We start from the raw sequence: 16713 nt of genomic DNA, 5'->3' as shown, positions 1-16713 counted from the left end.
GTTATTACAAACAAATACCACAACAACAACACACTATTAATTCAGTCTAATGCACTCTCACTACACAAAAAGCACAATGTACACCTAGTGTACAAAACAGAATCCAGGTGAAGGCTATGATTGATCCCTTATTGATGTCACTCGTTAAATTTACTTCAATCAGTGTAAATCAGGAATGGGCAACTAGCATGCGGCCCGCAGCCCAATAAAAACAGTTTTGGTCTCAACTTACTGTTGAGAGTTAGAATAATACATCCTTGGAGTAGATGAAGGTGAGGAGACAGGTTAAAGAAGGATTTTTAAGCCTTGAGACAATTGAGACATGGATTGTGTATGTGTGCCATTCAGAGGGTGAATGGGCAAGACAAAATATTGAAGTGCCTTTGAACAGAGTATGGTAGTAGGTGCCAGGTGTACAGGTTTGTGTCAACAATTGCAACGCTTCTGGGTTTTTCACGTTCAATAGTTTCCCGTGTGTATCAAGAATGCTCCACCACCCAAAGGACATCAAGCCAACTTGACACAACTGTGGGAAGCATTGGAGTCAACATGGGCAAGCATCCCTGTGGAATGCTTTCGGCACCTTGTAGAGTTCATCCCCCGACGAATTGAGGCTATTCTGAGGGCAAAGGGGTAAGCAAATCAATATTAGGAAGGTGTTCCTAATGTTTTGTACACTCAGTTTATATGCGTGTAGACACATTTACACACAATCGTGAGATACTGATAATACAAAGTGACATATTTTTTTTCATTATTAAAACACCCTCAGACGACAGACTGGGTATGTATGTGTGTAGGCTACATCCAATCATGAGGCAACCCAATCCCTCTACCCAGGCAGAATGTGTCCCCAGTCCAGCACACACCACTACCCACGCCTGCCAGTGCATCTGTCTCTGGGAGTGGGTTCACTGTACAGGAACATCCCATACATCATGAAATAATCAGAGTCTGTCTCTGTAGGTCCAGCCCGGGGAAATGTTACTGAAACGGCATGCTGGAGATTGACACACACACACGCACGCACACACACACGCACATGTGCGCGCCAACAGTTCACACACAGTCGAGTCTCAACAATGGCCAAAACCCAAATGAAAAACAATAAATACTTTATGTCCCATGTCCCAGACCGAGACATTCTAATTTCATTGACCACTTAAACTCGTAAATGATGTAGAAGCAATGCTGCTAAGCCTGTCTGTGTATGGTGGTGCATGCACATCCAGCCACTTTCCATGGTCTAGCTAGCTTGCAGAGGATTTGATATTGATCCAAGGATCAAATTATTCACACATATTAAGTCATGAATCCTAGTGTTTTATGGTAGAATGTCAGACAGAAAGCCTATTTTTAAATGCAGTTATTAAAGTCCCTCCTGGTACCAGCTGCCAGGTGACATCTCTGTACCCATATGTCCTATACAGGCCAGATGCACTCCACAACAAACTGTAGTTTCATTTGATTTAATAGTTGTAGCTAGGTCTTCTTCCCCTGAGCACAAAAGGAAACAATCTGTGTCCTTGTCTGGTGGAAAGCTTGTATTCTTGTAACAGTTGTCACATTCTTGGATTCGACTTTTGTACACTTCCTTGGTTGCATTACATATAACCATGTGTTTTGAAAAGATGTTGTACATGGTTAGTCTCTGTAAGTTGTCTAAATACGGCCGTTCCTCGCCAAGCTATACAATATACCACTTATGTATGCTTGCTTTGACTGATTTCCCAACAGCAAGAGCAAATTGAGAGCAACTGATTTCACTCAAGGGACTCATATACATTGAATTACATGTCAAAACGGTAGATCCTGTCAACGGTTTTGTTTTGGTATTAAAGAAACTTGAGTTGTTAGCAAGCGACATCTGAGGGCCAATGCCAAGACATGAAGAGGATTCTGGCTATGGACAGTGCATTCGTAAAGTTTTCAGACCCCTTGACTTTTTCCAGAATTTGTTACGTTACAGCCTTATTCCAAAATGGATTACATTTTAAAAAATGCTATGAGACTCAAAACTGAGGTCAGATGCATCCTGTTTTCAATGGAGTCCACCTATGGTAAATTTAATTGATTGGACATGATTTGGAAAGGCACACACCTGTCTACAGTACCAGTCAAAAGTTTGGACACATCTACTCATTCCAAGGTTTTTCTTTATTTTTACTATGAGAAACAAGATTCTTCGGTCAGATGAAACCAAGACTGTACTCTTTGGCCTGAATGTCAAGCGTCACGTCTGCAGGAAACCTGGCACCATCCCTACGGTGAAGCATGTTTGTGGCAGCATCATGCTGTGGGGATGTTTTTCAGCGGCAGGGACTGGGAGACTAGTCAGGATTGAGGGAAAGATGAATGGAGCAAGGTACGGTGAGATCCTTGATGAAAACCTGCTCCAGAGTACTCAGGACTGGAGTGAAGGTTCACCTTCCAACAGGACCACGACCCTAAGCTCACAGCCAAGACAACGCAGTAGTGGCTTCGGGACGAATCTCTGAATGTCCTTGAGTGGCACAGCCAGAGCCCGGACTTGAACCTGATCAAACATCTCTGGAGAGACCTGAAAATAGCTGTGCACTTACACTCCCCATCCAACCTGACAGAGCTTGAGAGGATCAGCAGAGAAGAATGGGATGATCTCCTCAAAAACAGGTGTGCCAAGCTTGTAGCGCCATACCCAAGAAGACTCGAGGCTGAAATCGCTGCCAAAGGTGCTTCAACAAAGTACTGAGTAAAGGGTCTGAATGCTTTGTCCTTATGGAGTATCGTGTGTAGATTGATGAGGGGCGGGGGGAAAACGATTGAATCCATTTTAGAATAAGGCTAAAACATAATGTGGAAAAAGTCAAGGGGTGTGAATACTTTCCGAATGCACTGTAATTGAAATCAATTAGGAAGACATGTAGTGAGTAAGCACTGAGCAGCAGCAGTAATGACAACCTTCCCAACTGGTGATTCCTATACTAGATGTTTATCAGGGGCACACAGCAGGAAGTGTAGGTGTGTGTGACAACACAAGAGCCGTCCCATGGTGATCGCTACATGAGCATGCTATGAAGCACAAAGTGGCTATAGTCATAATTGATGAGCAACATGACCTATTTGCTTTCGACCACAGTGCTGACCAGGCGCCATTGATATTGTACCTATCTCTGATCACTAGAGATACTAACCAATGGAGTGTTTGAAAAGTAACGCCATTTTCTGAAGTGGCGATCTTAGTGGTGGAGGTGTCAGAGATGAGGGAGCCCAGAGGATTGAGTGGGTCCAGAGTGAGGGTTCATAATGAATGGTAAGAAATAAAGACAAGATCCTCAATAAACATATTCAGGTTACACATTCTCGAATACCATAAATATATACACATTACAATTACTACTGGAGAATCCTGCATTAAGAAGAAATAAACTAGGGTACACATTTTTCTACCATTTGGGATTTAGCAACAACTGCGCATGCGTTAATCCTGTCGCATGCTTCCTACATGAAACAGTTTGCTCATATTTTATGATGACGTTTTTGTTCGTTTTGGTCTAGGCCACTTCGTCGGTGATTGGTCAACAGTACTCCTCCTAGTAAGAGTGGGATCTATGGAGGGATTCTTCAATTAAGTGTTTTTGTCATTCTACGAGAGACATATAGTTTTCGTGCACATTTTTTCATTGAGAAATACTGCACCAAACATCTTAGTTAGATGTAAAATTGTACTACTAAGACCTCGCAAAAACGTAGAAATGAATGACAGATTTCTTCATTTATCTTAGATTACTTCAAACTATTTTGAGGACGTGTACTGGCTATATTGTTGCTACATCGTCTCAAGTGGGACAAACAGTAATATTGCCGCTTTTTTCTAGTTTTTCAAGTGAATGTCTTTTAAGGTAGTATGCAAGGCACAGATGTTCACTTCGAGTAGCCGAGTTCTGCTAGGAGCAAACCGAACCTAGTATGCTGGCGCCTTTAACCAAACCATGGGATAATTGGCGCTCTCGAACGCAGAAGGAAGAAGGAGCACTGCTGAAGGAACAAACATTTCACCTAATCAATAACAAGGAATCAAAGGGAAGTTCTTACCATTACTTAATATAGAAATAGCAATCTTATTACCAAGGCATGTGCACTTTGTAGTGGTAACATTTATACACAAAAAACATGATTAGTTTCGAGTGAAACGTTCTATCATCCGTTTCTTTCTCTTTACAGGTAATTATAAACATACCGGAGGACATCCCAGGCAAACATCAAGCTGTAACACTGACTTGAAGAGAGAGGAGCAGCCAAGGTAGGCCTAGAAAGTGGGTCAAAGGAGTTAGCGCTACGTTCAGCCCGTCTAACGTGTGGACTGCGTTTCCAAGGGTTTTCATTCCCCAAGGACAGGCAGAAATAAAAAAGGTCACACAAAAACAAAGTCCCACCAAGTCTCCCAGCCACAAACCTTAACACTTGGCCTAAATGGATATGGCCAAATTGAAATGTTTCTTACAGAAGATACAGTACCAGGCAAAAGTTTGGACACACATGCTCATTCAAGGGTTTTCCTTTATTTATAATTTTTTCTACATTGTAGAATAATAGTGAAGACATCAAAACCAAAGGATAGTTTTTCACCGGTCTAATGTCCATTGCTCGTGTTTCTTGGCCCAAGCAAGTCTCTTCTTATTATTAGTGTCCTTTAGTAGTGGTTTCTTTGCAGCAATTCAACCATGAAGGCCTGATTCACACGGTCTCCTCTGAACAGCTGATGTTGAGATGTGTCTTTTACTTAATAATTTATTTGGGCTGCAATTTCTGAGGCTGGTAACTCTAATGAACTTATCCTCTGCTGCAGAGGTAACTCTGGGTCTTCCTTTCTTGTGGCGGTCCTCATGAGAGCCAGTTTCAACATAGGGCTTGATGGTTTTTGTGACTGCACTTGAAGAAACTTTCAAAGTTCTTGACATTTTCCGGATTGACTGACTTTCATGTCTTAAAGTAATGATGGACTGCCGTTTCTCTTTGCTTATTTGAGCTGTTCTTGCCATAATATGGACCTGGTCTTTTACCAAATACTATCCACCGTATACCACCCCTACCTTGTCACAACACAAATGAAGCGGCTAAAACGCATTAAGAAGGAAAGAAATTCCATAAATGAACTTTTAACGAGGCACACCTGTCACAACTTCCACCGAAGTCGTTTTCTCTCCTTGTTCGGGCGGTATTCGGCGGTCGGCGTCACTGGTCTTCTAGCCATTGTCGATCCACTTTTAATTTCCCATTTGTTTTGTCTTGTTTTCCTCCACACCTGGTTTCCATTTCCCTCTTTAAGTGTTGTGTATTTAACCCTCTGTTCCCCCCATGTCCTATTATCTATTTCTGCTCTCCTGCGTCTGACTTCACTGCCACCAGTTCCACAACCCTTACAACACCTGTTAATTGAAATGCATTCCAGGTGACTATCTCATGAAGCTGGTTGAGAGAATCCCAAGAGTGTACCTAGCTGTCATCAAGGCAAAGGGTGGTTACTTTGAAGAATCTCAAATATAACAAATATTTTGATTTGTTTAACACTTTTTTGGTTACTACATGATCCCATATGTGTTATTTCATAGTTTTGATGTCTTCACTATTATTCTACAATGTAGAAAATAGTAAAAATAAAGAACAACATTGGAATGAGTACAACCCTGTAATGAGTCCAAACTGTTGACAGGTTCTGTATATGAAAAGCATATGGTAACATTTAAGTCATTTAGCATTTAACCATGGTAGCAAGCAATTGAAAGGGAACTATTTGGAGATAATGGGAAAATTATTAGACCACACTTCGATTGTTGCAAGACTGAATCCAAACCATTACACTGTTGATTTTATTTGCATTTTACATTTACTGTACTTTTCGCCGCATTTGTTGACAACAAAATCAGAACCTATTCTGGATAAATTCTGTAACATGATTAGACCATTCATGGAAAATGTGGGGTAGGTGCAACATGAGACAAAAAAATGACAATGGTTTGAGTAAGAGGACTAACTGGTGTCCACACACCTCTCAAAAGTGTGCACAGTTCCTAAGCAATTTCAATGCACTTTTATGACTCAGAATCTTCAACTACAAGGCACTTTTTGGAGCTCTCCTAGCTGTGCCGCTGAGGAACTAGAGCAAGCACACTTGTAGCTGTTTTGTTTGGAACACAACCCTGCATCCCCGTCATCACACAATTACTGTTGATTTTGGAATCCATTATAACTCGTAATCTGGGTCAGGTGGACATGATTTGAAGGCTTGTTCTATTGCCAAGATGACTAGCTAAGTTATAAAATACGATCTTACAGTGTTAAGCTTTCACAAGGCAATCCAGAAAACCTGAAAATGTTGGTGCGCATAGAAAGGAGTTATGAGTGGATTCAGGCATGTGTGCCGCTGCAACTTTTCTTCACAATAAACAAAGATACGCTCATTCTGTGCAGAACAACCCAGTATGACGCCATGTCATCTTGTAACTGTACATCAAACATAGTGATCATAAACGTTGACACAGTATATGACATGACTTTTATGATTTGGAGATGGGAAGTGCACATTTGATTGTATTTATTATTGTCCTGAACATCTCATCTTTCAAAATACATCCAGTCATCATCAATTTTCAGCATTTCTCTCACTCAGACGATAAAACATTTGCAAAAGTTGTCCAATTAGCGGGAGGGATGGGGGCAACTTCTTGTCGAGCGTGGTGCTCAAGTTCAGAACGGCTGTCAGTCAAAACCTATACAGCGCTGTGAAGCGGAGACCCAGAGCTCTGACGTCATTTATAGCATGTTACTGTACAGCCACTATGTTCCAATTTAGGCGCTTGTTAGATCCCAAGTCTGCCATTTTCAACCTGTATACAGGTACAAGTGTAAAGGGCTACCAAGCTCTGCAGTAGCCTACACTAACAAGTGTACAATATCACAGCTAGCATTTCATGATTCTTAAGGCTCTTTTTTGTACATAGGCCTACATCAGCATGAAATGTTGATATGCTATTTTACACCCCATTTCTTATGAAATACACTGTTCTACCTTGAGAATACAGGCCATATTGTTTATGACATGTTTATCGTAAGAGCTGGTCCACATGGATCGTCAGTCATTATCTTTCCCTGCAGCAGTCACATCATTAGATTACAGCACTGCTCCAATAAGAATCACATCACTTGGAAACACATCACAGAGGATAGGGCCTAGTGTGTGTGTGTGAGTGTGTGTACATACATTATTTGTGGCAATGTGCGCACAAGTGTGTTTGCGAGCTCGTGCCTATGTCTATCAGTAACAGCAGACTCGCCAAAGGCCTGTGTGGGGGTACTGTGTTTCTCTGTGAAGGTGACACCAGTAGGCCAGTACAGCCCAGTACAGTAGGTCTGTCTCTGGGCAGAACAGAGAGGAGGTCTGTAATAACAAAGCCCAGCTGGGCTGTGTGTGTTAAACGGCAGGTGGGTGGAGATGAGGCCTGCTAGCAGATGAACAGGTCAGAAGGCAGAGGGTATGCACATATCACTGCTTAATAGGATAAACTGCACTGTGTAAATGTGCTCTGTATTAAATCTAATTACCCTGCGGTAATGGCACAGCTTTTTACGATGTCCGTTGTGGCACGCCAATGTTAATTTAATATTAATCTAGCGTGGCTCGAAGTCTAGAGGAAGAAGCTGTGTGCTACTTCTGGAGGCAGACGCACAGTTGCTTTTAGAAGCTTTATACTAGAGCACAGGCAGACTGGTTGAATAAAGGCTGAGTGAAAACATCACTCTAGTCCTTCATATTGGCAGCTGTGTTTTTGTCTGAATTTCCTTCCACTTTCCTGTTTTAATCAGAACACCTGAGAACCACCAGTCTGGATCATAAGAAACAGCTGTGGCCATACTACATTTACTTTGAGTGAAGCCTAGCTAACAATTCTAGGGAAATAAATGTTTTTGTAATGTTACCCATAATGTTCACCTAATGTTTGAGTGTCCACTTTTCTGTTATTTAGTGGAACATTCTATCTATTTTTGCAAAATCCTTCTGAGAACGTTTTAAAGCATGTTTTTGTGTTAAAGTTAGGAGAACCCATAATGTCAAACAGAACTTATTAACAACGTTCTTATTTACAATGTTCTCAGAATATACAACACTGAAGTTTTAGACACGTTTTATGGGACGTTGCAAGAACATTCATGTGTCCAGTTTTCTGAGGGTTCGGAGAATATTACATCAATGTATCACCAAACATACACAGAACATGGTTGCCATGTTCTCATAATATATATACAATATTAACGTTTTCGAGCTCTGATCCTCCTGCTACTCCACCATGTCCGTGTCAGGGATCAGTTCATCTCAGCGTTTATTTGATTGACTTATTTCATGAATTTAAGGGCTTTCTGTATATTTGTCTAATTGTGGGGCATATTAACCTGTTTTACCTTATAATCCTGAATCACTATGATCAATAAAACATTTTGAGTGTACTTTTAGCACATTTACATCCAAATGCATTCATCCTATTGCTTACACGTATCAAGTTGTTTCAGCTCTACTCAAAGGCCTAGGGAGGAGGGGTTAGGGTTTCGTCTGGACAGGGCCTAACTATACTGTCCCTACGGATATCCATTATTGGGACAGTGATTAGAGTGTTATGCTTATTGGGCCAGTATAGTTAGGCCCTGTCCAGAAAAAACCTTAACCCCTCCTCCCTAGGCACTTGTGTAGATCTGAAACAATTTGATTGGTGTAAGCAATAGGGTCAATTCACTTTGAAGTAAATCTCAGCACTGTTAAAAGTACACTCAAGAAAAACTTCTATTGATCATAGTGATTCAGGAGTACAATTAACAGGTTAATATACCCCACTAACACCAGCTATACAGAAAACCCTTATATTGTTGAAATATGTAAAAAAAGAACAGTCAATATAACTGATAACTGAAACAGACATGGTGACGTAGCAGGAAGATCTGAATTCCATGAACCAAGAGGTTGTGAGTTCAAATCCCAGGTAAGGACACATTGAATAATAACAGATGCATAAATTAACATGCACAATGTAATCATGTACAGTAGGTCAAACTGTGTCAAATATGTAAGTTGAAAACACGATGTTAAAACCACTGTGTGTGAGTATCTCAAGATGGCGCCGGAGAACAAGGCTGATGTTTGACGTATTCCTAATTAATTGTGTTTTTTTGTTTGTTTCTTTGCGTTGTTTGTAACTTATTTTTTTAACTTATTTTGTACATAATGTTGCTGCTACCGTCTCTTACGACCGAAAATAGCTTCTGGACATCAGAACTGCGATTTCTCACCACGGACAGGCAGAATCTTTTTTTCCTTTAACGAGACCGATGAGCATGACATGAATGATATACTACTTTCCCGGGAACAGGCCCAGATCCCCGTCATTTGCGTGAAGAGAAGGCTGAGAAAAAGGGGCCAGAGGGCATGCTGCCTTCTGAGAATTCGTAGGTGATCAAATAAACCCCCACTTCCTTTCATTCTGCTAGCAAACGTGCAATCTTTGGAAAATAAAATTGATGACCTACGGAAGATTAAACTACCAACGGGACATTCAAAACTGTAATACTTTATGCTTCACGGAGTCGTGGCTGAACGACGACATTATCAACATACTGCTGGCTGGTTATACGCTGTATCGGCAGGATAGAACAGCGGCGTCTGATAAGACAAGGGGCGGCGGACTATGCATTTTTGTAAATAACAGCTGGTGCACGATATCTAAGGAAGTCTCAAGGTTTTGCTCGCCTGAGGTAGAGAATCTCATGATAAACTGTAGACAACACTATTTACCAAGAGAGTTTTCATCTATATTCTTCGTAGCTGTCTATTTACCACCACAAACCAATGCTGGCACTGAGACCGCACTCAATGAGCTGTATACGGCCATAAGCAAACAGGAAAATGCTCATCCAGAGGCATCCATTTTACCTAATTTCTACCAGCATGTTAAATGTGCAACCAGAGGGACAAAAACTCTAGACCACCAAACTCTAGACCACCTTTACTCCACACACAGAGACACATACAAAGTTCTCCCTTGCCCTCCATTTGGCAAATCTGACTATAATTCTATCCTCCTGATTCCTGTTGACAAGCAAAAATTAAAGCAGGAAGCACCAGTGACTAGATCAATAAAAAAGTGGTCAGATGAAGCAGATGCTAAGCTACAGGACTGTTTTGCTAGCACAGACTGGAATATGTTCAGGGATTCCTTCGCCGGCATTGAGGAGTACACCACATCAGTCATTGGCCTCATCAATAAGTGCATCGATGACGTCATTCCCACAGTGACCGTACGTGCATACCCCAACCAGAAGCCATGGATTACGAGCAACATCTGCACTGAGCTAAAGGCTAGAGCTGCCGCTTTCAAGGAGTGGGATTCTAACCCAGAAGCTTATAAGAAATCCCGCTATGCCCTCCGACGAACCATCAAACAGGCAAAGCATCAATACAGGACTAAGATCAAATAGTACTACACCGGCTCGGACTCTCGTCAAATGTGGCAGGGCTTGCAAACCATTACAGACTACAAATGGAAGCACAGCCGAGAGCTGCCCAGTGACATGAGCCTACCAGACGAGCTAAACTACTTCTATGCTTGCTTCGAGGCAAATAACACTGAAACATGCATGAGAGCACCAGCTGTTCCGGAAGACTGTGTGATCACGCTCTCCGCAGCCGATGTGAGTAAGATCTTTAAACGGGTCAACATTCACAAGGCCGCAGGGCCAGACGGATTACCAGGACGGGTACTGCGAGCATGCGCTGACCAACTGTCAAGTGTCTTCATTGATATTTTCAACCTCTCCCTGTCTGAGTCTGAAATACCACCATTGTCCCTGTTCCCAAGAACACTAAGGTAACCTGCCTAAATGACTACCGACCCGTAGCACTCACGTCTGTAGTCATGAAGTGCTTTGAAAGGCTGGTCATGGCTCACATCAACACCATTATCCCAGAAACCCTAGACCCACTCCAATTTGCATACTGCCCTAACAGATCCACAGATGATGCAATCCCTATTGCACTCCACAGAGCCCTTTCACACCTGGACAAAAGGAACACCTATGTGAGAATGCTATTCATTGACTACAGCTCAGCGTTCAACACCATAGTGCCCTCAAAGCTCATCAATAAGCTAAGGACCCTGGGACTAAACACCTCCCTTTGCAACTGGATCCTGGACTTCCTGACGCCCCCCCCCCCCCCCCCCCCCCCCCCCAGGTGGTAAGGGTAGGTAAAAACACATCCGCCATGCTGATCCTCAACACAGGGGCCCCTCAGGGGCACGTGCTCAGTCCCCTCCTGTACCCCCTGTTCAATCATGACTGCATGGCCAGGCACGACTCCAAAACCATCATTAAGTTTGCCGATGACACAACAGTGGTAGGTCTGATCACCGACAACGACAAGACATCCTATAGGGAGGAAGTCAGAGAACTGGCCGAGTGGTGTCTGGACAACAACCTCTCCCTCAACGTGATCGAGACAAAGGAGATGATTGTGGACTATAGGAAAAGTAGGACCAAGCACGCCCATCGACGGGGCTGCAGTGGAGCAGGTTGAGAGCTTCAAGCTCCTTGGTGTCCACATCCTCAACAAACGAACATGGTCCAAGCGCACCAAGACAGTCGTGAAGAGGGCACGAAAAACCCTATTCCCCCGCAGGAGACTGAAAGGATTTGGCATCCTCAAAAGGTTCTACAGCTGCAAAATCGAGAGCATCTTGACTGGTTGCATCACTGCCTGTATGGCAACTGCTCAGCCTCCGACCGCAAGACACTATAGAGGGTAGTGCGTATGGCCCAGTACATCATTGGGGCCAAGCTTCCTGCCATCCAGGACCTCTATACCACGCGGTGTCAGAGTAACGCTCTAAAAATTGTTAAAGACTCTAGCCACCCTAGGCATAGACTGTTCTGTCTGCTACCGCACAGCAAGCGGTACCAGAGGGTCAAGTCTAAGTCCAAGATGCTTCTAAACAGCTTCTATCCCCAAGCCATAAGACTCCTGAACATCTAATCAAACGGCCACCCAGACTATTTGCATTGCCCTTCCCCCCCCTCTTTTACACCGCTGCTACTCTCTGTTGTTATCATCTATGCATAGTCACTTTAATAACCCTACCTACATCTACATATTACCTTAACTAACCGGTGTCCCAGCACATTGACTCTGTACCGGTACCCCCCCGTATATCGTCTCGCTATTGTTATTTTACTGCTGCTCTTTTAATTACTTGTTACTTTTATTTCGCTATTTGTTATTTTAAACTGCATTGTTGGTCAGGGGCTCGTAAGTAAGCATTTCACTGTAAGGTCTACACTTGTTGTATTCGGCGCATGTGACTAATACAATTTTATATGATATCCCTAACCTTTCCACAGACAAAAAGAGCTGTGAATGGATCAGTGGTTCACCAATCAGGGCTTGAACAGTAACAAGGCATGATGTGTAATTAAACATTTTATTTTTTGAGAATATTTCTTTGGGACCATCAGGCGACGTCCCGACAATTGATACACAGAAATGTTCTTGCAACGTTCCCATGAAACCCATCTAGAACACAATATCTTGCATTCTGAGAACATGGCAAACATGCTCTGTGTATGTTTGGTTGGACATTGTTGGAATATTCTCATAACCCACAGAGAACTGGACACAGGAATGTTCTTGCAGGAATGCCCTAACCCTCAGAAAACTGAACACGAATGTTCTTGCAATGTTCCCCTGAAACGTGTGTAGAACATTCATATCTTATATTCTCAGAACATGGCAATCATGTTCTGTGTATGTTTGGTGGGACGTTGATGGAATATTTTCCTAAACCACAGAGAAATGGACTAATGAATGTTCTTGCAACGTTTCCATAAAACATGCATAGAACATTAATATCTTATATCCTGAGAACATTCCTTGCACATCACAGCAACATTCTTACGAAAACGTTGGTTAATAACCTAATAAGACTCTTAAGGGAACCTTCTCTAAAGTTGTGGGGACGTGTGTTGTTAGCTGGGAGTGTCCTACCTAGATCTAGACATGTCTGCTATTCTTATACACTGTAATAATAAAATATAACTCTTGGGCTACTACAGTACTGCACAAGCATAATAGGCCAAGACTTAATTACTGCTGACACAATCATTATACAGTACCTTGTTTTAGCATGTCTCACCACTGAATTAAATCTAAATAAAGCACAATGAGCTTCCTAGGGAAATGAATTTGGAGAGAGAAAACCCCCTCCTCCTGACCAAAACAAGTCTTAAATTTTATTCATTAATTGGTCTATTGAACAATCAGATTTGAACAATTTCTGATGTGAAAAGATCTGGTCAAAATATCTGATGTGATTGGTCAAAAGACCAATTAGTGGAAAAAAGATCAGAGTTGGCTGCCTGTGTAAACGCAGCCTAAGTGCCTACCTGCCTTTTGCATAAGACATCTAGCTTTGTGATATCGTCTGATTTAAATAAACTATATGACACATACTTTTAGCACATTTACATCCAAATGCATTCATCCTACTGCTTTTGTTTCAGCTCTACTCAAAGGCCTAGGGAGGAGGGGTTAGGGTTTCTTCTGGACAGGGTGTGTGTGTGTGTGTGTGAGAGAGAGAGAGAGAGAGAGTATATCAGAGTGGGATCAGCTCAGGCTGAATTCCGCAAGATGACGCTTGTCTGCCCGAATTGTCTAGAGATGGAAAGAAAACATGAGACTAGCAGTTCGGACGGGGAGAGAGGCTTAGACCATGTCGGTTTTAACACAGTGTGTATGCTGGAGAGGCTAACGAGGACAGATACCTTCTGACAGGGCGTGGAGACAGCAGGCTGGGATGCATAGTACCTCTCTGTCAGTGAGTGCTGAAGCTTTTAGATTGGTGTGCAGAACAGCCCCTTAACCAGCAGGCAGTAGTAGTACAGTAGTAATGACTCTGGACTAGACCATAGCTCTTTCCATACTTTTTGGGTATTGGGTCTGTTCCGGGCTATCCAGTAGGTCTCTGACAGTAAGCCAAAGCTGCATTGGCCGTACCTGGTTGAGTGCTGGCACAGCTTTTGTTCCGATGCAGGGTGCCAGTGTGAGAGAGGAGAGGTGCTGTCCCTCCACCCTACGGGACTCCAGACAATTCTGTCTTTGACGAATCACCCCTGACTTAGAGTCCGAATCATCTGGCACTCTGAAAATACAAAACGTACACTTTTTACATGTATTTTCTTGCTTTATTGTATATTCACCAATGCAGACAAGTCTGAATACGAGGTAGTATTCAGTAACATCTCTGACTGTTATGTTTTGATACTCACGTGTGGGATAGATTCATGGTGGCATTTATACATGCAGATGAATAATGATTTATTATAGAGATTAACATTGAGGCTATTTAGTGTCATGTTCCGTGGCCTGGCATAAATACTTCCTCAAACAACGTCTGAACTGAATTACAATCAATTTTCGAATGTACAAAAATAAATAGCTCATCACATGGCCATTCATCAGAGGTAGGAAGAACCCACTGCTGGGGGGGGGGGGGGGGTGTGTGTGTGTGTGTGTGAGGTAAGTAATGGGGTCTGCTGCCAGTGTGGGTCTGTGGAGGCTTTACAGCCCAGTTCATTCACTTAGTCAGCAAACGAAAACCTGGAACCAGCAGTAGTGAATCCATCACACACACAGCCACCCATAGGTAACGTTACTCATATCCCTCATATCCTGCAAGCAATTTGTAATAGCCTATGACTGTACTTCTCTCTGTATATTGCTCTCGTATGGCTTTACCATTATCTGTGTATACTCTCTCTCACTGATGTCCTCACCCTATAAACTTTTTCAAATCAAATTTTATTTGTCACATGCACCAACGACTTTGTCGTATATTAGCTTTTTCTCAACTTGTGTCAATTCACCTGTTCTTCAACTATCTTTTTAAAGTCGTTTCTTCTTAGTATGCAATTAACAGTCGATCCAAGTCATCTAAAGGTCAGACCATGCCCTCTCCTCTGAGTCCACATTGTTAGTTTCAGTCCATGGGATTAACCTAAACTCCATCACGCCTGGCTGTTGTTGTATCAGTCAGATTGAGCTGCAAGCCTGGGCCTCGGACCAATCAGGGGAAAAAAGAGAAGCCTGAGTAATAAAAAAATTATCATGAATCTATTCTGAATGAAGCATAATGGGATGTGTGTGATTGGCCGGCCACACACACTCACTTGAGCTCTGGGTAGACGTTGTCCAGATACCACTTGAAGGATTTGCACTTGAGACTCTTGCGGAGCTCTTCCCTGCTATGAATGCTGATAAGAGAGAGAGAAAGAGAAGGAAATGAATGTTAGAGGGAGGAACCTTTTTTTATAATGCTGTCCTGCTCTTATCACAGAAAAGACAGTGCTACACACTCACACACAGGGAGGCACACACACACCTTATGTGGAAACCCTTGGTGCAATATGTAATGCTGGGAGACCAAAAACACTTTTTAAATATATGGTTTTGAACTGAACCGTCTATCCAGGTTATTCATGCTATTCTAGGTGCAATATGAGTTTGTATTCTCTAATCTGTCTCTTTATCAGCCCTGCTTTTCTCTATTTGTGCATATTTTTGATGCTGAATGTTGAATCAGATCTTCAACCAAGACCTAATATTAGATAAAGGGAACCTGAGATTACAAATTATTTTATTTATTTAATTGACAAAGTTAAGCAACACCCAATACCCCCTGTGTGAAAAAGTAATTGCCCCCTTACACTTAATAACTGGTTGTGCCACTTTTAGCTTCAATGACCGCAACCAAATGCTTCCTGTAGTGGTTGATCAGTCTCTCCCATCGCTGTGGAGGAATTTTTGGCACACTCTTGCTTGCAGAACTGCTTTAGCTCAGCGACATTTGTAGGTTTTCAAGCATGAACTCCTCGTTTCAAGTCCTGTCATAACATCTCAATTGGGACTAGGCCATGTCGTCCAAAAAGTTCTACTTTTGAGTCATCTGTCCATAGAACATTCTGTCCATCCAGGTGCTTTCAGGTGCTTTTTGGCAAACTTGAGTCAACTTTTTGGATGAGATGGGGCCCATTATGTCTGGTGAAAACCAAACCCTGCATTCCACAGTAAGAACCTCATACCAACGGTCAAGCGTGGTGGTGGTATGATGGTTTGGGGATGCTTTGCTGCCTCAAGACCTGGATGACTTGCCTTAATAGAAGGAACCATGAATTATGCTCTGTATCAGAGAATTCTACAGGAGAATGTCAGGCCGTCTGTCTGTGAGCTGAAGCTGAAGCACAGCTGGGTCATGCAGTAAGACAATGGACCAAAACACACAATCAAGTCTACATGAAAATGGCTAAAAAGCAACAAAGTCCAAAGTCCAGGCCTCATCCCAATTGAGATGTTGTGGCAGGACTTGAAACGAACAGTTCTTGCTTGAAAACCCACAAATGTTATAGCAGTTCTGCATGGAAGAGTGGGACAAAATTCCTCCACAGCGATGTGAGAGACTGATCAACAACTACAGGAATTGTTCGGTTGGAGTCATTTCAGCTAAAGTTGGTGCAACCAGTTATTGAGTGTAAGGGGGCAATTCATTTTTCACACAGGGGCATAACTTTGTTTATGAAATCAATGAAATAAGTATTGGTCATTGTTGTGTTATTTGTTCACTCAGGTTTATCTAATACTATATT

The 16713-nt window shown here is 42.4% G+C and overlaps 1 protein-coding gene across 1 annotated transcript in view; it reads right to left on the bottom strand.

The window, feature by feature from the left end:
* galnt14 (UDP-N-acetyl-alpha-D-galactosamine:polypeptide N-acetylgalactosaminyltransferase 14 (GalNAc-T14)) overlaps positions 1-16713 on the bottom strand; it is a 129245-nt gene that overhangs the window by 7830 nt on the left and 104702 nt on the right. Inside the window, exons 12-13 of the mRNA XM_055872693.1 lie at positions 15241-15324; positions 14069-14213 (exon numbers count right to left, since the gene is read on the bottom strand). Coding sequence (XP_055728668.1) covers positions 14069-14213; positions 15241-15324 — 229 coding nt within the window. The remainder of the gene's footprint in view (positions 1-14068; positions 14214-15240; positions 15325-16713) is intronic.

This window comes from Salvelinus fontinalis, chromosome 20 (assembly GCF_029448725.1).
Source record: "Salvelinus fontinalis isolate EN_2023a chromosome 20, ASM2944872v1, whole genome shotgun sequence".
Classification (NCBI taxonomy): domain Eukaryota; kingdom Metazoa; phylum Chordata; class Actinopteri; order Salmoniformes; family Salmonidae; genus Salvelinus; species Salvelinus fontinalis.
The sequence above is the reverse complement of the archived record's forward strand: the minus strand, read 5'-3'. Positions and strand labels throughout refer to the sequence as shown.